This window comes from Melanostigma gelatinosum (assembly GCF_949748355.1).
Source record: "Melanostigma gelatinosum genome assembly, chromosome: 3".
In the NCBI taxonomy this organism is placed as follows: domain Eukaryota; kingdom Metazoa; phylum Chordata; class Actinopteri; order Perciformes; family Zoarcidae; genus Melanostigma; species Melanostigma gelatinosum.
In genome coordinates, this window is record NC_136636.1 from 28,345,508 (window position 1) to 28,366,914 (window position 21,407).

Genomic DNA, 21,407 nt, shown 5'->3' on the forward strand with positions numbered 1-21,407 from the left:
ATCATATCATATATGAAACGTGGAGGTTTTATGTGAGTAAACTGAGCAATAGTTATTCACTCCATTATATACATATATATATTATATTATATATTTGTCAACACATATTTTCTTCTCACCATTGAAGCACTTTAATAAAAGACAGTAATCCGTGTGGAGTACTGTTGTGAGGCTTATTAAACTTAAACTGCCTGGTTTAAGTTCTTAGGCATGTTTAACTTTATAGTTAATTACTTTGATAGAATGCTTCAAATAGGTACATCATTTTTTACATGTTCAATAATAAAAGTAATCTTTAACCTAATGCATAGTGACCTTCCCAATGCTGCTTATTAGGTTACTTATTACTCATGTGCTCATTGAAACAACACAACCCGCACTGAGGAGTTCAGTCCCCCCCAGACAGGACAGAGCTTTAATGTAAAGGGAAACATTGCATGTGCGGTGTTTTTTCTTGTTAAAGCGTTTGTATAGGAAAGACACAACGACAACTGCACCACACAAAAGCACCATCAGGAGACGGGATCTATCCGCTCCATCAGCAAAACAGTTCCCAGAACACGGCCACACTATTTCTGGTCTGGCGCTTCCATTAAGAAAGTGCATAGCAATACCAGAAGTGTGTCTATTGCTCTTGAAACGTTATGGCAACTAAACATACTACATACTGGGCTGAAGGAAGAACTATACTTCAGAGGATTCCTTAAACTATATGTTAAATTCTGCTTATGTGAGCATATTTCGTTTTTACACAATTTGTTGGAAATTGGAATTGGAATTTTGGTTTGTTCTCTTGACTGGATTGATGTATTATAATTTAACCACAAGATGGTGCCATAATATCATGTAAAGCAGAAGTAGGTGGCAGGTGATACAGATGATTCCCAATGATGTGACTATTCTATAGGATGCCTTGAACATGTCTATGGTCCACAGCCAGCGTTCTTGTTGGCCCCTGCATGTCTAAGCGGTGGGCTTCTGATTCAGCAACATGTTGAAATAAAAAGATGGACAGATGTGAGCTTTCTTTTACTGAACTGAACCTGACTTCTAAACTCCGTCTCAAACAAAAACAATTGACTCTGTTTCAGATCAATGAAACACACTTATGAACAGATTCATATTTTGTTGTAAACTTGCATTAAATAACCATACACATTTTAAATGTTCACTAATAACAACTGAAATAGACTTACGGAATAAAGTCTTACAATTTGTCCTAACTACAGGAAAACTCGTTTTTTTTTTTCAAATGAACACTTCGTTCAGGTGGTATATTAGTTCAAGTACGACAATAAAGAATGAACAACTAATCACAAATATGTTTTATCAATAAATACAATTATCTTTTAAACCAGATATATGTTTCGATTTATTATTTTGCTATCAATTTGGCGCGTTTGTGACGTGCCCTAAAATATCAAACGTCTCTGCAGAGAACGGCCAAATCCCAATGTCCCCCCTAAAGCCTCAAACCCTGAACCCTCAAGGGCCTACTGACGTCACCTGGTAAGTGGTTGAGTGTGAGAGACTGTGAGGGCTTGAGATGGTGTAAATAGGAATGGGACAGCACTTTGCTGCAACATATCACGTTACCATGAAAACGAAAAAGATTTGATGTATAATTGTAGGTATTTATTTTATACTTTGTACTCCCTGATTTGAAAGTCTTCCAGGCTCTTTCCTCACAAGATGAGAGGTAACTTTATGTGATCTATTGACTTGTTTTTGTCAAAACATCTTTGATGACAAAATCAAATATTTTATGAATAAATAAATAAATATCCTCTGATTTCAAGTTTATTTTGTATTCCATCTTTAACCCTTAATGTTTCTGAGTAAATGTAATAAGACAGGCTGAACACACGTGAGCCGTCCTCTTTGTTTACCTTTTTTTTTACGTCTCCATGCCTCCACTGGTTACCCCGTGTTTAACGTCACATTGCAATGATTTGTGGGTAATTTCCTCAATCAGCATGCTGACTTACGGAAAGGGTTCATAAAGGGCTCAAAATGTCTGCGAGAGAGCCCTCAAACACGCGATGATTTGACAGTGGGACACCCCTAAACCCTCACGGACTTCGCGGGAGCGCGCCTCAAAGTCCGTGAGTCCGTCAGGGGGGACATTGGGATTGGGCCTTCCATTTAAAATAAGATTCGTATGTACACGGAAACAGCAACGGCCACGCGGAAGTGCTTGAGTACAGGAGGCTTCAAGATGGATATCTGTAAAAATTATAAAGATGTATACTGTACGCAAAAAACACCTAATGTGACTTTAAGGGTCCCGTAAAACAAACGCACGAGATCAATAAAATCACACAATGATTGCTCATCTTAACACACTTTGAAAGCAACGAAGTTTTATTTTGAAGGTCTTGACCGGAAACTCTGGTATGTTGTTGCGATCCTGACTCCTCGTTCCCTCGACTGGCACTCCTCCCTTCCACTGCTGAACAAGTTATCTGTTCTGTTGTCTCAGTACAAAGAAAGGAGTGAACATTTCCGTTGTTAACAACATGTGGACATGTTTGTATGCGTTTGAATCGTGAGGACGTATGGAGACGGTTCGAGGTGACAACTGGCGGAGACGCACGAGGAGCGCGCGAGCCTACCTCAAACAATCAACTGGGGCAGCGGCTGACGAGTCCAATGTGCTCCGGAGTCTGAGCGTTGGCAACACGGAAGACGGCCATGACATAGAGGAGGACATTGGTCTCTTCAAGCAAGACAATTTGGAGCGCAGGGTCATGGCGCCCCGCTACAGTCTGCTGCGGGAGGTGGGAAGGGGCACTTACGGCGTGGTGTACGAAGCGGTGGCCCGGAAGTCCGGGGCGAAAGTTGCCGTGAAGAAACTGCGATGCGACGCACCGGAAAACGTGGAGCTCGCCTTGCAGGAGTTCTGGGCGCTGGCGAGTCTGGAGAAACGGCATCAAAATGTGGTGCAGCTGGAGGAGTGCGTGCTGCAGAGGAACGGTATGGCTCAGAAAATGAGTCATGGGAACAAGCGGTCCAAACAGTACCTGCGTCTGGTGGAGACTTCACTGAAAGGTGAGGCTCTTTGGCTCCCCGAGTTGTTTTGTATCAATGCCAAATTAAATGGGAACACATAATACTTCAGACACGAATGTACTGTTGTAGCAACGAGTCGAGTGTTATCATGTAAACCCAACGTAATGCTATTTGAGTGTGGTTTGGACGACTTATACGGTATTGTTTTTGTCGCCATGACACAGACTCGCTGGGGGATGGGTAGATTTAGTAAAGGTAGCTCCCGAGCGTGAGACTCACTAAAATGGAGTCTGCTGAGTTGGTTGTATTCACAGAGGTGTTTTAACCACGTGACCTTTCATTTTGAAAGTGTTTGTTCCCTTGTGCTCATCTAGTCTTGTGCTTCAAATACATGCACCTTAAGCTTTCTATATAAATCACATTATGGTTACCTTGTTACTTAAAGACTGAATGATTTATCTCAACTCCAAACCCCTGAGTGTCAGTGGCACTGGATCCGTTCACATGTATTTGAAGTATGCATCTCAATCACTGGCCAGCATAGAGTGGTTTCTGCATCATAAGTAGACAGCCTATGAATAATGGCTACACCTCAGTGTTTTGGCTTACGGTGGTCACTGAGGAGGAAATGTTAACTACCGTACTTTCCAGACTATAGAGTGGTCTCACCTACGTCACGATCTCCTTAGTTACGAGGTCTGTCCGCCATGTTGGAGTACATACAGATCCTACATGGCGGCGAGTAAACAAGGAAGTGCGGCGAAAATACCATACTTTGAATCACTGGATAGTGCATCAAAGGTTCGCTACCTGGCCAAATTGAAGGTTATTGGTAACTTGGATCCCTATACGATGAGTGCAGATGGTTTCAGTGCCGATCCTACTTATCTTCCATCGGTAAACTACGCCAACATCTACGCGTATCTCGTGAACACCCCGAGTCCTTACACAAGTAGAATATGGGATGTGTGGTTCTATAAAATGGTATAGAATTTGCAGGGTTGAGAAGTCCGGCAGTCCAGTATAATATCTCACTTTTTCATCATTATTTTCGAAAAATTCTGAATCAAATATGGATCGTTCATCGGAAAGTTCCTTTTTCAAATTCAGATTTTCCGAGAGTAGGCGCTGCATCTCGGCTTGCATTGCTGCAATCGTGGCCCCACCGAGGTCTGTCTGGTTGGCTTGGTTATTCTTATCCTCCTCCTCATCCTCTGCTGCTGGTGGGCTGTCATATGCATGATCCGACGTTCAACTCATATCAAGCAATGCTGAGGCTGCATCTATGTGTTTCGCCTGTTGTACACGCTCGACACGTCTCTGGTACCGACTGCTGTCACGGGCCGATGAAGCTTCGGTAACCTTCTCATGTCCAAGTTTAATTTATATTTCCTTTATTAAATACTGTTCACAAACGAATTAGTAAATAAAATCACTGACCACTTATAAAGTGATCCGCACATACTCTAGTGTACGCCAAATTCCATTCCTTTATATCTCGAGAGATGCGTGACAGCCATTTCTCGCGACGTCGCTTGGATAGCTCCTTCGTGTCATTTCCTTGATGTGTAATGACCGCTGGCAAACGAAAGAATGATTTCTTGTCTCTATCAGCTCTGCTGCCACAACCAAAGACAGCACAAAAGTTCACCACCGATTATGCGACTCAGCCGTGCATGCCAGTGGCTTTGTGTGTACTCCAACATGGCCGACAGCTAAACTGTGACATCACACGAGACCACTCTATAAGTCGCACCGGTATATAGGCCCCACCCTCTAATTTTGAGAAGAAAACTGAATATGTACTTGTATAAGCCACATCGGACTATAAGCCCAAATGCTACCCCGTGATTAGCATTAGCGATTAGCATTAGCGATTAGCATTAGAGAATATAATATATCTTTGTATCCACCTTTGTACCGTATATCTTTTCATGCTTCATACAGACATACCTACCGGTTCATGATGTGGTGTGTTCAAGGACCCAAATGCAGACTCAGGACAGCAGAGTTATATTGCAAACCAAGATTTAATTCTCTCACTCAAAAACAAGCAGGATCGCTATTGATTGCCTTCGTTCTCCTGTGCACTAAAACCATTGAAGTCCTCTTCTTCAGTGTCGGAATTAAACAGCCTCAGAATTGCTTCGTTCGTGCTTGCAGTCCGTCTTTCGTCTGCACCCTGAGTGTCACTTTGCTCCCGAGGCAAATCCGTCCCTGAGCTTGCCTGTCCTCCTCATTGCGCTGTCCTCCTCATCTCGCAGTAGTCCAGCCTTTCGGAACCCGTTGGTGATGGTGGATTCTTTCACACTGCTCCGCGCTGTTAGGATCCACTGGCAGACTTGAGAAAAAGTTGCTCTTCTCATGCAGCGTGTCTACGTTGCTCATAGCTCTGAATAGCATTTACGGCTAACTGGCTTGGCCAGTTGCTGCTAGCACAACAGCTATTCAGAGCTATGAGCAACAACAGTTATTGCCTCATTGCTTTTCGTTTGGTAGCCGTGAGAGACCTTAGTCAGTAATGCAAGTATGTCTGCATGAAAATATGTACGAAGATATATTATATATTCGCTAATGCTAATCGCGGTTAGCATTTCCCCATTGGCGGTAATGTTAAAATTAGCTTAGAAGTCGGACATGTACTGTTAAAAGCATCTTGCCGTTCAACCTTTTTTGTTAACAGTCCTAGTGAGAGGTAGGTCAAAGGTACTTCATCCATATTGTAGCGACCCTGTCAGTAACAGCTGGTAGCAGAGGGGTTGCTGGTAGCAACTGTTCTGTGTCAGGAGCTAGTAAATGTTGTGTTAGACCGGAACTGGAAGTTGCGGTTGTTGTGGCGGAGAAAAGCTACGGAAAAATCCGTATATAAATCGCGCCGGACTATAAGACGACGCCTCAAAGCGTGGGGTAAAAAGTAGCGGCTTATAGTCCGAAAAGTACGGTAACAGATCTGCTGATCTAAAACCTGTGGTAGAGATGCTGTGAAATGACCACGATGTGACTGTCAGTGAGTTGAGATTACGATACATGCTACCCACGCCTAACCGTTTCAGGCACGGCCCCTGATAAAGGCAGACAGGACGCATCCAAAGGGAGTGGACATTTGAGTGGAAACGCCTGTGGTCCGATAGTTAGAGTGCACATTCACTGGCTGTAGGGAAATTGCAATCCGGGGTTCAACACTTTTAAATATGGTTGACATTGTTAGTCATTTCCATCACTCCTTGAATCACTGTGTGAATGACTTCCGTTGCAGGTGAGCGAGTGCTTGGTCCCCCAGAGGAGCCCTGTTACCTCTGGTTCATCATGGAGTTCTGCGAGGGCGGCGACCTCAACCAGTTCATCCTGTCTCGGCGGCCCGACCAGCGAACCAACAACAGCTTCATGCTCCAGCTGACCAGCGCCGTTGCTTTCCTGCACAAAAACAACGTTGTCCACAGAGACCTGAAACCCGACAACATCCTCATCTCGGAGAAGTCGGGCATGCCGGTTATCAAGGTGGCCGACTTCGGCCTGAGTAAAGTCTGCGCTGGGATAGGAATTCCCAAAGAGGGCGAAGACAAGAGCAAAAATGTGAACGTGAACAAGTTTTGGTTGTCGTCAGCGTGCGGCTCAGACTTCTACATGGCTCCCGAGGTGTGGGAGGGCCACTACACGGCCAAGGCTGACATATTTGCCCTGGGCATCATCATCTGGGCCATGTTGGAGAGAATCACGTTCATTGATGCCGAGTCTAAGCGGGAGCTGTTGGGTTCTTACGTGAGACAAGGAGTGGACATTGTGCCGGTGGGCGAGGCACTGCTAGATAATCCAAAGATGGTGCTGAACATCCCACAGAAGCGCAGGTCATGCATGTCGGAGGGAGTGAAGAAGCTGCTGCAGGACATGCTCGCTGTCAACCCTCAGAACCGGCCCGACGCCTTTGAGCTGCAGGCCAGAATGGACCAGGTCATGTGTGGTGCATGACCCGCTGCCAGAGGGCTTCACAGGTACCTGTGCTTTTGTCTTCATACAATTCCCCCACAGCGTCTTCGAACTCTTTCATGTTCTGCTATCTGCCCCTATTTAAAATACTGTTAGTATGCGTTTCACAGTAGAGGATCGACCGAGAGTGGACTTTAAAGGGCTGCTGTAATAATTCTAGTTTGGAGCAGAAAAACGCAGAGAGCTGATTAATTGGCCATCAAACTCTGAGTAATAAGACTAAATAAATACATACATCAGGAAGTGAATATCAGGAAACTGGGAGCAACTTTAATAATGTGAAAGTGAGTTTCCCCTGTATGCAGTACTTCTGTCGGCTACTTCTGCTAAACAGTTGTAAACAGTTCTTTCTTACTCTAATCATTTGTAAGAGAAAACCCTGAAGTGTGATGGTTACATTATGATTACATTGTTGAAATGTTCAGTTTATTAGGGCTGCAACTAACTGTCATTAACACGTGCACAGAGTAGACCTCATGTGTGTAAAACAGAGATAACAGTCATTGGCCATCGGAGCCGAGGTTCCTCGGATAACAGGGTTTTGTGAAACGTCCTGTCGCCGCAGAGAGAGTAAAAAGTAGTATATATTTATCATGTTTGAAGTTCTGTAAGAGTTGAGTCGTTCTTCTGAGATAGTTGCCACCACAGCTTGATTGTAGCCAGCATTGTGGAAAGGTCAACTTAATTTAGTGTTTCCTCAAAGGTAAGATGGTGGACTTGCCCTCCTGAGTCCAGTAATCTCAGCAGCAGAGGATTCACCGGCATATTTTGGTCTGTCATCGCCCTCTGTTGATAGTGGTGTGATCCGCTGACTCAACACTTGTCATTTCCTGCCCTGAACAGGCGTCTGTTTCATTTTATGTCACTGACATTTAAGCATGGTTTCAGGGTCCGTGTGACACAAATGTCGTCATCTCAAACATGTGATGCAGTCTGTATCAAACATCTGGAACAGACTGCAGTTGATCCGTTTCCGTACGGCTCCTTCTCATGTTCCCACTGTTCAGATTTCACGAAGAAACCATCTTCTACATTGTGACATGTGAGCCTGCCTTTGGTATTGGTTCAGTGTTATGTAGCTGCTGAGGTGTTTTTTTAGTTGTCAGGACTTAATAGTGGCTCATGTAACCGTGAGGCGTTTGAATGCGCCACATGTCCTCAGGCCTGTACTTGGATGACTGTCGGTCACAGAGGAGCGTTCTATGGAGTTTATTTCTGTGTGTAAGAGGTAAAGATGGAGGGCAGGGTTGTGTTTAGTGTCATGTTTGGTAACTTCAGTGACTGCCTTAGTGTGCCTGCCCCCCCCCCCCCCCCCCCACACACACACACACACATCAGCACACAGGCATGCCTGTGTTGTCCTGTGAGGCTCCTCCTGTTGTTCATAGACGTCAATTAAAACAATAGTAAATGGTGCACATGTTTGCCCCTCGATCACAGTTTTTCGGGGCATTTTGTGATTACTTGAGGCATTTTTGCCCTTTGTCCAATTAATTTCTGACACTGCTTTGTGTGCATCAATTTGAGTTTTAGACACTCTGAATTCGGACATTTTTGGGAGGTGAGGACATTTTGTCTGGGCCACACCTCTTCAAAGGCTTCTTCAGTTTGAGGGTTCTGACTTGGTTTTATGGTCCAGGTTCGAGTTAGGTATGGGTCGGGCTTAGACATTCTGTTGTGATGGTTACAGTTAGGGTGAGAGACCTGAGTGTGTTATGTCAGTGAGTGTCCTCATAAAGACAGAAGTACAGGGTGCGTGTGGCACTGCAGTGGGCATTGCTGCAGTGACTCAGCACATCTCTGCTGTAACCGTCACTGCTGCACAGTCGGGCCTGAGGGGTCAGTCAGTGTCTCGGCTGCTGACAGATGTTCCTCAGGCACATGCATATCTACCAGGGGAGCAGCACATCATCTGAGTTTAAGATCAAGAGAAAAGCAGAGATGTTCATCGTGCATATTCCTGAAGACAGACATTTACTGATGTCTGTTACTTTGTACCGCAGAAGAATAAAGAAATTAGTTTTTGTCCATCCAGCTCTTAAAAATATGCGAGGGTTGCATCTGTTACTCAGAGAAATCATGCAACACATTACATGTAATACGTGCAGCTGGTCGCTAATCACATTTTTCTCTAATTCTATCAGTGATAGAATTGCTGCTTCCTGGTTTTTTTTTCTCAGCTATTCCAGAGACTTAAACTGACAGTGTTCCAGCCACAGGCATGTTTCTCTCTGCTCTCCCATCACAGATGATTCTTTTGCTTCTGTTTCCCTGCAGACTGGTGTTTCTACCGGGAGCTGCTACACCAGCGAGGGTCCCAAGACTGTGAGGAAGAAGGAGAAGCAAAGGAAACGCATCGCTCCTGAAGTTTGGATGCCGAAATGGAATTTTTTGTTTTCCTTTGAAAACGTTTACAATGAGTTCATCTGCCAATTCTGACAGAGCGTTTGTCTCGCCCTGAATATTACAATAATGCGAGAAACCTTTTGTCTGCTGCTTATTGGGGAGCTTGATTTTACTGAGGGGTGATGGTGACGCTGCTCAACAAACCTACATTTAAGCTAATGTGCAGCATCGGTTCATTGTGTGTTCACAGGGGTGGTCATCGCCATGTGGCAGCGTTCTTCTAATATTTAATAAAACACTGACGTTAGATACACACTGCTACTGGAAACCTCTCTTCGTGTGGTAGCGTTTCTCTTGTTCTCTAGAACTTCAGTGAAGTGTGGACCTTTTATGCGAGAAGTGTTCCTTTGTTGACAGTTCAGATTGTGTTGGCCATGCTGACCTGTCAGGTGGCACATTTCCTGTCGACTGCCTGTCACATCTTGTAAACAACACTGTCACCACCTTTTGCTGTTGTGGTTTCACTCTGTCCACACGTGTTGGTTTACATTGACGTACACTACATGGGAGTCATCAGTAGTTTTTAGGACAGATCTTCTGTCATGGTATATGTGACTGTTTTTGTTGCAATATTGAGATGAATCATAAATATTTAGTAATTTTTCAATAAATTTCATTGAGACTGTTTTGGCTAATCTAGTGAATTAAAGAGGAAGTAGACCCTCGACGTTTAGAGGAAGTGCTTCCAGCATGATCATCAGGAACTGTGTCGTTTCTGTTGTCTGTTGGTTTGGGCTCATTCGCAGCACGTTCTGTCTCCTTGGAATCAGCTCATTTCCACACGTGGAATCCGTGTTCATTGTTTTATTGTATTACCTGGTGATAGCAATGTACTTTCCCACACCGTAACAACATGTGAATGAAGCATTTAGTTACATTTTCCTCATTTAGCGTCTGGCTAGCTCGTTTGCTAATTCCACCATATTTTCATGCAATAATTAAAGAACACTTTGGTTGGTTGGTGATGAAAGCTGCCTCCAAATAACGTCACCTGCCTCCAGATCAATTATAACACAATATGTAGAATTCAGCCACTTGGTTCTAAAACCCTAAATATCCATATGCATTGGTTTCCTGCTAAACAAAGTGCTTTGGGGTTAAGTTACTCTTTACATACTAAAAACCCTGTGAGTTGAGTACAGTGATGAGTCATCAGTGATGAGTCCGGCCTGCTCACTGATTCACATCTAAAGCTCTTAACATGACTCCTGAGTGTGAATGATCATGTCGAATTTGTTGACAAATTTCTATACTATATCAGTGAAAACCCTTTTAGGATAATTCTAAATATTTTAGTTTTCCTGATTCTATTCATATTGCGATCCCCTCATAACAGTCAGTGATGAAGGGGGCAGCCTGGGATTCACTCAGCTACTCTCAGCAGTGTCTCCTGGACATGCTGGGCAGATTATTTGTTGGCATGAACACAACAGCTATGAATGTAAATCCCCGGTCAAATTAAAGCAAAATTGTAGTTAAAGAATTTATTTATTTATAATTGGTTTTCTGCTCCTTTTGGTCCGTTAGTACCGTATATCTGGAGACATGGCCAGACATCCCTCTACCCCACCTCTTTGCCTTTGACTAGAAGCAGTGCAGACAGCAGGTTGTCTGACAGCCTGTCTGTTGAATATGACCTGATGACACGTTGCTCCTTTTAGTTTCCGCTGTCTCGTCGTTCAGACCTCTGGTGCCTTGAATTTGCTCGTCGGCTAACATTTGTTTCGAGATCGGCTACTGTATTTTCCTTTTGATTTGGCACTCCAAGTACATTATTCACGTTCTCGGTGATTTAGTTCAATTTCAGATATTCCCATGCGACCATTTGGAAAAGATAAATGATTTGTACACAGTATTTTTAGAATGTTTTTCTGTCGACCATTTATTTCTTGAAATCACGTTTTAAAGGTAACTGAAGAGGAACTGTTTGGACAGGTGCTGCTCATAAAGGATCAAAGCTCCTCACGGCTTCTTCACTGCGATGAAGAGGGTTTGTTTCTTGTCGAGAAACAATCGCAACTTAAAGTAAGTCATTCTCAGGCCTTTGTGGGGTGCAGTGTGTTGGAAGGGGAATGTGAAAAGTAACGCGTTTCGAAGCATGTCGGAACATTTGTGCAGCGAACCTCAGCTGAAAATTGTGACTTGGTTGATAGTTTTACCCTGAAACTAAAAGTCTGAAGTCTGTCATATGTCACACTTAACTGGGACCCTGAATGGAGTTCTCTTTGTTTGCTCTACCTCATGTTTCTGCACAGTGTCTTCACGGAGCCATCCTTTTCTCAACAAAGACTTTCCTCAGAGACGACCTGGCAGGTCCCGAGGGGACAGCTTTGTATTTAATGTCATCGCAGGTTGTCTTCGGTTGGGAATACGTGCCACAGCTTTTGACTTCCATCTTTGCTGATGCATTGTGGGAAATGGGTTTACATTCGTCCGGATGTTTACACACCTTAACACAGGCCATGATGTACTTTCATTGTGTTTAAGCCTCTGTTGTGAAAAGCGTACCTCAGTTGCCCACTTCTGTTTGATTGTACGGGACAGAAGTGATAATCCTGGAGTGTAGATGAGCTAATGGTAGCACTCACAGAGGTGTTTTCTATTCTGTCTGAGGAATTGCTTTGGTTTTACTTCAATTTAGAGGAATGTACTTAAAATATCAAAAGATGTTTAGAAAACCCTCAGTCTTCCTCTGGTTTCCTGTGGTGTTGGATTGATGTAACAAGTTCACTTGTGGTTCATATGCAAGTCAGCCTCCGTGCATCCTCTGAGGAGCACTTGAGGCCAGGCTGATGGAGTGTTTAGATGACTTGACCCTTTCTTTCAACAGAATATCCAGTCCTTGTACATGAAACTGCAGCCAGTTGCTTGAATGGAAACACTTGTTTTTTTATTGCTGACTGTGTACACATCAGGGCTCTGTTTCAATAAAGGCTGGAAATACCTTGAATCTGTGTGTTCTTAACATTTGTATGTCAATGACTGATGTGTAGGAGACGTGGGGAGGCGTTCCATAGAGCTAAAGAGTGCCGAGGGCATGTGACCGTGACACACAGCTGGCTGTGCCTCACCTCTTACCTGTACCCACATCTGGGCAGATGGGAATAACTGGCATGTTTACTGACAGCTTGATTTACTGCTGCCTTGGCAGAGGCAAGTGGAAGGCAAATGTAACATCAAGGTGTCTGTAGGCCCTCACATATAGATGACATATATAAATCTACTATACAAAGGTTTTAAGCACAACACTCATTATTTTATGTTTGTCATTCACAACACATCCCATGAAAAGTCCATCTCAATCCTTTGAGTTCCCTCTAAGCACCGGTACACTAAACACCAGAGGCAGCTCAGAGAGGCGCTCCAGCAGGGGGCGCAGTCACACAAAGTAACGCACAAACACACACAGACGGACGGCACTTTGATGCTTCTGATGCAGCTGCACAGCAAGTCGACTTCAGTGTCAAATCTGACAGACGATGAAGTCAGAGACAACAGCGCTTCAGTGTAGAAGAAGAGAAAGCTTCCGGTGTAACTATTGAGGGCTGCACAATTATGAGCAGAAGCACCGTCCTGATTAGTTTGACTTCATGACGTTGATACACGATTGTTGTCCTCAGTGACCAGTCTCCTTCATTCATCTTATATCACAAACTGTTCCCAGACACGTTTTACATTAGTCACTAAACAAAATGTGCCAACACCTCTGATACGTCATTCATTGTGTATGAATGATCTAAGCTGACCTGATAGAAGCTGATTCATTGTGCAGCCCTTCATATAAACTACAATAGCAGTCCTTCTCTGGTGTCTACAGGTCAGAGCTCTGCTGCCTTCCCCTCAGATGAAGCATTACTGAGATCCGTGCGTTGTATACCTGGGCCTTCACTGCTGTCCTGTGAAACTACTCCAAAGTGCTGCATCTTCGATATTGGCTGTCGCCATCTTGGATTTTATTTTGTCTATTGTCTGTGTTGATTGTAAAATGTCTGTGACGACCGACACCTCGTCTTTCAAACTAAATCTACCTCTGACCACAAATAAAGTTCATATAAAGTGACCTGAACCCGGTTGGCATGAAAAGTGTGAGGTCCAAAGCAACAATCAACACTGTGAAGACGCACGTTGTTATTTTATTGGTTATTGGGTTCTGTCCCACGTCTTCACTCAGGAAGGAACCGGGGCTTCAGTCGCCGCAACGGCCACCTCTGGAGAGGATTTATTGTGAAAAAGGTCTGTGAGGAGACAAGAGGACGGACGTTTCATGGATCTGTGAGGAAGTCGTTGTGATGTACTCGTGGTACTTGTGGGAGCAGAGCTGACCTGCAGCGCCGTCGTAGCTGAAGGGTTTGTCGTGAGGGAATCCCAGACACTCGTCCAGCTTCCTGAGGTCGCCGTTCATCTTCTCCACGTCCTGATGATGGCCCTCCTTCCCTGAAACACACGGCACAGACACTCATGAGAGGTCCTGCTGTCATGAGACATGAACCTCTGAGTGTGAGAGAGTGAGTGAGTGAGTGAGTGAGAGAGAGTGTGTTTACTGTAGTTCAGCATGTATCGGCCCGCTGATGAATGGTAGACCATCATCTGTCATAGAAGTCTGTATCGATTTGTTCCAGTCACTGATGACGCTGTCCTTCTCCACCGCTAACACGCAAACAACACACGTCAGTAACAACAGTAACAAGAAGATGTGACGTCCAAGATGATGTCCATCGTGTGGTTTCCACCGTCAGCAACCGTGAAGTTGCTGACGGTGGACGTAGTCATGAAGTAGTGACGACACGACTTGTCCCTGAAAAAAGACACAAACCTGTCAGAGGACATGAAGACACAACAAAGCTACGTCTCTCTGGAGGACGTTCACACTCTCACATGTACAAGTTCCTCTCTTTGATCAGGAACGTGGTGTTGTCCTGGTGCAGTCTGAACTCCACGTGGGAGCTGGAGATGTTCGCCAGCAGGTCCCAGGCCCCTGATGGTCAGCTACAGACCAGACCAGGACCCGGTCCCCGTAGACCTGCAGGAAGAAGGGGGACTGAGTCAGACTGAGGACACAGAGTCAGACTGAGGACACAGAGGACACTGAGTCAGACTGAGGACACAGAGGACACAGAGCCAGACTGAGGACACAGAGGACACAGAGCCAGACTGAGGACACAGAGCCAGACTGAGGACACTGAGTCAGACTGAGGACACAGAGGACACTGAGTCAGACTGAGGACACAGAGGACACAGAGCCAGACTGAGGACACAGAGCCAGACTGAGGACACAGAGCCAGACTGAGGACACTGAGTCAGACTGAGGACACAGAGGACACAGAGTCAGACTGAGGACACTGAATCAGACTGAGGACACAGAGGACACAGAGCCAGACTGAGGACACTGAGTCAGACTGAGGACACTGAGTCAGACTGAGGACACTGAGTCAGACTGAGGACACAGAGGACACAGAGGACACCGAGTCAGACTGAGGACACTGAGGACACAGAGCCAGACTGAGGACACTGAGTCAGACTGAGGACACAGAGGACACTGAGTCAGACTGAGGACACAGAGGACACAGAGTCAGACTGAGGACACAGAGGACACAGAGTCAGACTGAGGACACAGAGTCAGACTGAGGACACTGAGTCAGACTGAGGACACTGAGTCAGACTGAGGACACTGAGTCAGACTGAGGAGACTGAGGACACTGAGTCAGACTGAGGACACTGAGTCAGACTGAGGACACAGAGGACACTGAGTCAGACTGAGGACACAGAGGACACTGAGTCAGACTGAGGACACAGAGGACACTGAGTCAGACTGAGGACACAGAGGACACTGAGTCAGACTGAGGACACAGAGGAGACTGAGGAGACTGAGGACACAGAGGACACTGAGTCAGACTGAGGACACAGAGTCAGACTGAGGACACAGAGGACACTGAGTCAGACTGAGGACACTGAGTCAGACTGAGGACACTGAGTCAGACTGAGGACACTGAGGACACAGAGGACACTGAGTCAGACTGAGGACACAGAGGACACTGAGTCAGACTGAGGACACAGAGTCAGACTGAGGACACAGAGGACACCGAGTCAGACTGAGGACACAGAGGACACCGAGTCAGACTGAGGACACAGAGGACACAGAGTCAGACTGAGGACACAGAGGACACAGAGTCAGACTGAGGACACAGAGTCAGACTGAGGACACACAGTCAGACTGAGGACACTGAGTCAGACTGAGGACACTGAGTCAGACAGAGGACACTGAGTCAGACTGAGGACACTGAGTCAGACTGAGGACACACAGTCAGACTGAGGACACTGAGTCAGACTGAGGACACAGAGTCAGACTGAGGACACAGAGTCAGACTGAGTCAGACTGAGGACACAGAGGACACAGAGCCAGACTGAGGACACAGAGGACACAGAGCCAGACTGAGGACACAGAGCCAGACTGAGGACACTGAGTCAGACTGAGGACACAGAGGACACTGAGTCAGACTGAGGACACAGAGGACACAGAGTCAGACTGAGGACACAGAGTCAGACTGAGGACACTGAGTCAGACTGAGGACACAGAGGACACAGAGCCAGACTGGGGACACTGAGTCAGACTGAGGACACAGAGGACACTGAGTCAGACTGAGGACACAGAGGACACTGAGTCAGACTGAGGACACAGAGGACACTGAGTCAGACTGAGGACACTGAGGACACAGAGGACACTGAGTCAGACTGAGGACACTGAGGACATGTGGTTTTTTTCACTCATTGTTTACATAACAAGTCAAATTGTTGGGATGTGCCCACGCTCTTATTAACTTGGCAAATAAACGTGATTGCGATCAGTTCATGAACCACTTTAAATGTTGTGGAGTTTAAATCTGTAAACGGGCAGAAATATTTAGCTGTTCATGACTCAAGGGCCATTTAAAATATTAGGATATCTGTCAAATATTAAACCGTAACAAACTGAGCAGAAAAGGTCAAATATTGAGAGAGAGAAATGCTGGAGACATATTCAAGTTTCTATCTTTTAAATTCAAAGCAGGCCTTTCAACATCAGACTCAGGACCCCAGGTGGCCCTCGGGTTGTAGTTTGGACACACACCAGTTGTATAAAGTTGAAAGAACCTGACATGTTTTATTATCTGTCTGTTCTCAGGCTCCAGACCAGATCCAGACTCCCCTTGTGCAGGTCCAATGAGGGCAGCTTCTTCAGACTGACAGTCCTCGGGGCCGCGTTGGTGCCGATGGCGGCCAGCAGCAGCAGCTCTCTCTTTACTGAATTCATCCTGCTCTGAGACATAAATCAAATGCACCCTCTGCTGTGTGATCTGTCAGGAGCAGCGGCGGGTCGGCTTATAACGGGCAGCCATAACCGGTCCAAAGTGTGTGTGTGCTCAGCGTGTTATCTAACTCTGTGTCATTGAAACCTTTGAGTCCCTCTGTTCACCTTCTCTTTGTGCTATTCAAGTTTAAACTGGACTGTGTGGCTGCTACTGCCTGAAGACGTTGCAACATACAATATATATCAGTGGCCGTGCATGTTATACCTGGGCCTTCACTGCTGTCCTGCAGCTGAAACACGGCTACGGTTATTTGTTTCATGTAAAAATGAAGCCTGTAGATACACTATCTACAGAGAACACGCCGAGACTGCGTCTCCTCTCTGCTCTGACTGCTGTGAGAGTGACCTGTGAGAGTGACCTGTGAGAGTGACCTGAGTGACCTGTGAGAGTGACCTGTGAGAGTGACCTGAGTGACCTGTGAGAGTGACCTGTGAGAGTGACCTGAGTGACCTGTGAGAGTGACCTGTGAGAGTGACCTGTGAGAGTGACCTGTGACCTGTGAGAGTGACCTGTGACCTGTGAGAGTGACCTGTGAGAGTGACCTGTGAGAGTGACCAGAGTGACCTCTGAGAGTGACCTGTGAGAGTGACCTGTGAGAGTGACCAGAGTGACCTGTGAGAGTGACCTGTGAGAGTGACCAGAGTGACCTGTGAGAGTGACCTGAGTGACCTGTGAGAGTGACCAGAGTGACCTGTGAGAGTGACCAGAGTGACCTGTGAGAGTGACCTGTGAGAGTGACCTGAGTGACCTGTGAGAGTGACCTCTGAGAGTGACCCGTGAGTGCTTTGGGGCTCACGGCAGCACCCGCTGCTCGATCACGACGGTGCAGAACGTCCGTGCTTTAACGTCAGAGTCAAAACACCAGAAAAGTCTCCAACATCACCAGAACAAGTCTCTAGATTTGTCGCTAGTAGCTTTTGACAAAAAAATGTCTCCATGAGGGTTTGGAAACTCATCAGATTTAGCAAGAAAGTTGCCAAGTTGGCAACACTGGCACTGGCTAAATATGTCCCCAGAGCAACATTGGACGCAACAATGGTTCCTATCACATATAAAACCAAACAAAAAGCCATCTTCATAAAAACAAGTTGTACAAATAATAATATATAAACAAGCATATTAAAGCTACTGCAGATGCAAAAACAAATGCATTTAACTTAGCAGAGCTGCTGTTCACTATTTAAGACAAAGTCCCCAATATCGTCCCCATTCACTTAAAGTGCACATGATGCACTTGTGAGTCTGCAGGCCTCTGGCTCTGTTCTTACCTAGAGACACAGAGGTGAGATCTGATTGGATAAAAGCTCTACTTAAAACAAGTTGCACTGGAAGCAGAGCAACTGAGGAAGACAGTAGCTGTGCAATGAGAAAATAAGATAATGGGAAAAATATTTTTTATAATTTATAATACATGTAGTGTATTTAAGAAAAGAAATTAAATTATAAAATAGCTATAACTTTGTGATTCTGTTTAGGCCAGCAGAGAAGGCCTTGCAGGCCCTGACGGCCCGCCACTGCTGAGATCAACTGCAGCCACTGTGTTCACTCTGAACCTCTGAAACGCCATCTTCTTTCTCCAGACAGTGACTAAGTTGCACTGACAACACAGAGTTGTCTTATCTTGGTCTTTCTCTCTTTCTCCTGTTCCCTCTGTTTCCGACCTTATTCAATCAGGTTGGGTTGCCCAGGTGTTTGGCCACATCTATCAGCGCTCCTGAGACCAGCTGTGGATCTGACAGGGAGCTCTGGACTCTGGCTCTGGTCTGAGTGGGTTTATAGCTGCTGAGGAATGACACGTTGTGTTTCTGCAGGTCTTCTTCAACAGCAGAGATGCTGTCTGACAGAGAGGAGATCTGCTCCTGAATCATCTTCATCTCTCTGCTGATAGTCTTCCCCTTCTGCTCCTCTTCCTCCCTCAGAGCTGCCAGTCTGGACTCCTCTTCCTCTTTCAGGACCTGGTGGAGCTTCTTGAACTCTGCCTCTCTGTGGACAACAGCTGCTTCTTGGAGAGTTCAATCATTTCATTGTATGTTTCCTCCACTTCTTCATATCCGTCCTTCTTGTCCTGCAGAGACTCTAAGTCAGATCTCAGCTGGGCCTTCAGGTCACTGACTGCTTGTTCTATAGGAACCACCTTGTGTCTCAGGTGGAGAGAGAACTCACAGACAGGACACACAGCATTCTGCTCAACCTCACAGAACCAATAAGGAACTTCTGGATGTTTTTCACACACGACCTCTTTCTCCTTTTCTTGTTCCGTCTCAGGTGAACCATTATTCTGTCTCTCAGCAAAGGAGTCAGCCAGTTCCTTCAGTATTAAGTTCACTGACTGTTCTTCCGTTGAGGACTTTGTTTTACAAATGAGACAGTTTTTCTCTTCAGCTTGTTTCCAGAATAGTTGCAGGCAGCTTGAACAGAAGCTGTGGTTGCAGCTCAGAGACACAGGATCTCTGAAAGTCTCTGAACAAACATGGCAGTTTAGGAAACTTTCAAGAAGAGCAATTTTCCCAGCCATTTGTCTTGGTATCTTAATTATCTTTCAATAACAAGACTCACCAAGTTACTGTTCCGTCTCTTCACTGGTTCAAATACTCCAAACGTGTGTTTCCCAGCAGAAATCTCACACCCTGTAATCTCAGGTCTGTTCAACAATGTCAAAATCCCGAAAAAAGGACAAGGCAATGCCAACAGGTGCTTCTATATGCTGGCACTGATTAAGAAGTGGTTGTGGGAGGAGCCAGCCCCTCCACCCTATTCTTCATTCTCTGGGGAGCATTCCACCACATTTAGGTTCTAGTGTTGGTCTGTATCTTATGACGGTACAGCAGCAACAAATACACGTGGGCCTCTTAAGAGCTGAAAAGACTCGTCTGAAATATAATTCAATCTGAATAACGTCTCTGAGATGATTTGACTAAATTGGTGGCTGATGAAGCAACAACAACATCAAGAGCCACAGCAGTGATGGATGTGTGAGCTACTCTGGACAAACAGTACGTCAGTACGTCGCGTCCTATCGGAATTATGATATTCCAACTTGTAATAAGTATTGATGTTACGAGATGTGCCGACGCTTCGAAGCGTGTGTCGAGTAATGGAGGGGGCGTTTCCTCGAAGCGCGTATCGAGGCTTGCTTCATTTAGGGGAGGGGCCAAAAATGATGACGTCCGAAGCCTCGCTGCCCGGCTGTACCACGTGACTGCTTCGGGAAGTGGTTCAGATTTTGCTGAGAGGTTTGACAGCAATATAAACCACTCAGGCTCCATTCAAAATGTGGGTTGTTGGTGGAGAGTTGCGGTCAGTTGAGAGTTTGGATAGTTTGGAGAGTTTAGAGAGAGATAGTTTGGAGAGTTAGGAGAGTGAGGAGAGAAGGATAGGTGATAAGATGGAGCCAGCTAGGAAGAGGAGGATTTCCCCTGTGTGGGAACACTTTGATTTGATAACTCCTAATAAGGTAAGCTAAATCTAACTCTATTTCAGACACATTAGGTTTGCTTATCAAGAACAAAAATTCCTGTATCAAAATGTATATAGACTTGCTCTTGCGTTTTTGTGCACGCCAGCATCTTCTGTAGCCTGTGAAAGGGTGTTTTCAAAGGCCGGAGAGGTCGTGTCAAAAAAAAGGAATCGTTTAAAACCAAACACTGTTGAGAAACTGTTATTTCTGAATAAAAATGAATCAAATGTCCCGTGTCCTGTACATCACTGTCCAAGTTCCACAAGCATATTCAGTCCCCTCTTCCTAGTTCCACAAGCACTTTCACTGTCCTCTGCCTGCTTAAGCCCATGCCATTTTCCTAAAGTGACATAATAACATCATTACACAACCTGCCATATCATATGATACTACCATTTTGGGAAAATGTACACACACAGAATACATTAAAAAAATATTTTGTTATGCACATATGTCATAATTTATGTACAGAAATTATTTGGTCATACATTTTTGTAATTCCGTCATTCCCAACAGCCATAACAGACACAAAAATTCAATGCATCACATTATGTGGTTCAGCTGCCTGTGATTATACACTTGGCCAGTAGGTGGTATCGTGTGCACATGAAGCTTCGAGTAATGAACCCTTTCTCGAACCAATTGGCTGAAGTGGTTCGATGCCTCATGAGGCTTCATCTCGCCATCACTAGTAATAAGCATTCATGTCAACAAGCAAGTCCTAATTTAAATCTTCGCTGAGTCCTGTCCCTCAACCGCAGTTTAGCCAATCATAACATAGCTTTAGCCAGCAGCTCTAACAGTCATCTGTCTGCTCCACAGACTCTCATCGGTGGTTTCAGATGTTCTTCATGTTCAGGCTGCTTTAGTGGATTTGGAGCTCGTCGTGGTGAAACGTGTAATAGTGACACTTGTTACCCGGAGAGGTTGTAAGAGATAAAGGTTTTTAAAACAGATGGAGCTAACATTAGCCGAGTACGTTAGCGCATCTTTAACTAGCGTTAGCACTCATGCTATGCTAGCTACTGAAGGTAATGTGTACACATGCTGCTTTAGCTTTTTAAATGATTGTAACAGTGAATAAATATCTACCTGACCTACAAGTTGCAAACATGTGTAAGTAGTTAAATGACAAAATATTGAGAGCAAAATTGGAACAAAGAGTTTTTGGAGTATAAAGGTAAGAAAATAAAGTATTACGA

General features: G+C 45.2%; 1 protein-coding gene and 1 pseudogene across 3 annotated transcripts; one reads left to right on the forward strand and one right to left on the reverse strand.

The window, feature by feature from the left end:
* The first annotated feature begins 2,478 nt into the window (after positions 1-2,478).
* Positions 2,479-12,346, forward strand: LOC306775838 (serine/threonine-protein kinase 35-like). Of its 2 annotated transcripts, XR_013771893.1 has the most exons (4): positions 2,479-3,051; positions 6,269-7,001; positions 9,274-11,427; positions 11,658-12,346. XR_013771893.1 is itself a non-coding variant. In XM_079266374.1 (3 exons), the coding sequence occupies exons 1-2, from the start codon at positions 2,559-2,561 to the stop codon at positions 6,976-6,978; spliced, it is 1,203 nt and encodes a 400-aa protein (XP_079122500.1). In that variant the 5' UTR covers positions 2,479-2,558; the 3' UTR covers positions 6,979-7,001; positions 9,274-12,346. The 2 variants fall into 2 exon arrangements, 1 of the variants encoding a protein (XP_079122500.1); XM_079266374.1 differs by having other exon boundaries at positions 9,274-12,346.
* Positions 12,347-18,418: 6,072 nt separating this feature from the next.
* On the reverse strand, positions 18,419-19,263 carry LOC306797482 (E3 ubiquitin-protein ligase TRIM35-like; annotated as a pseudogene). Its single transcript has one exon. The product of its transcript is annotated as an E3 ubiquitin-protein ligase TRIM35-like (transcript).
* Between the last annotated feature and the right edge of the window lie 2,144 nt (positions 19,264-21,407).

Bases quoted from the DNA above. Each gene is read 5' to 3' on its own strand.
- LOC306775838 (XM_079266374.1), top strand. From the start codon at position 2,559: ATGGAGACGGTTCGAGGTGACAACTGGCGGAGACGCACGAGGAGCGCG. The intron at 3,052-6,268 runs GTGAGGCTCTTT...CTTCCGTTGCAG, and splicing joins GGTGGAGACTTCACTGAAAG to GTGAGCGAGTGCTTGGTCCC.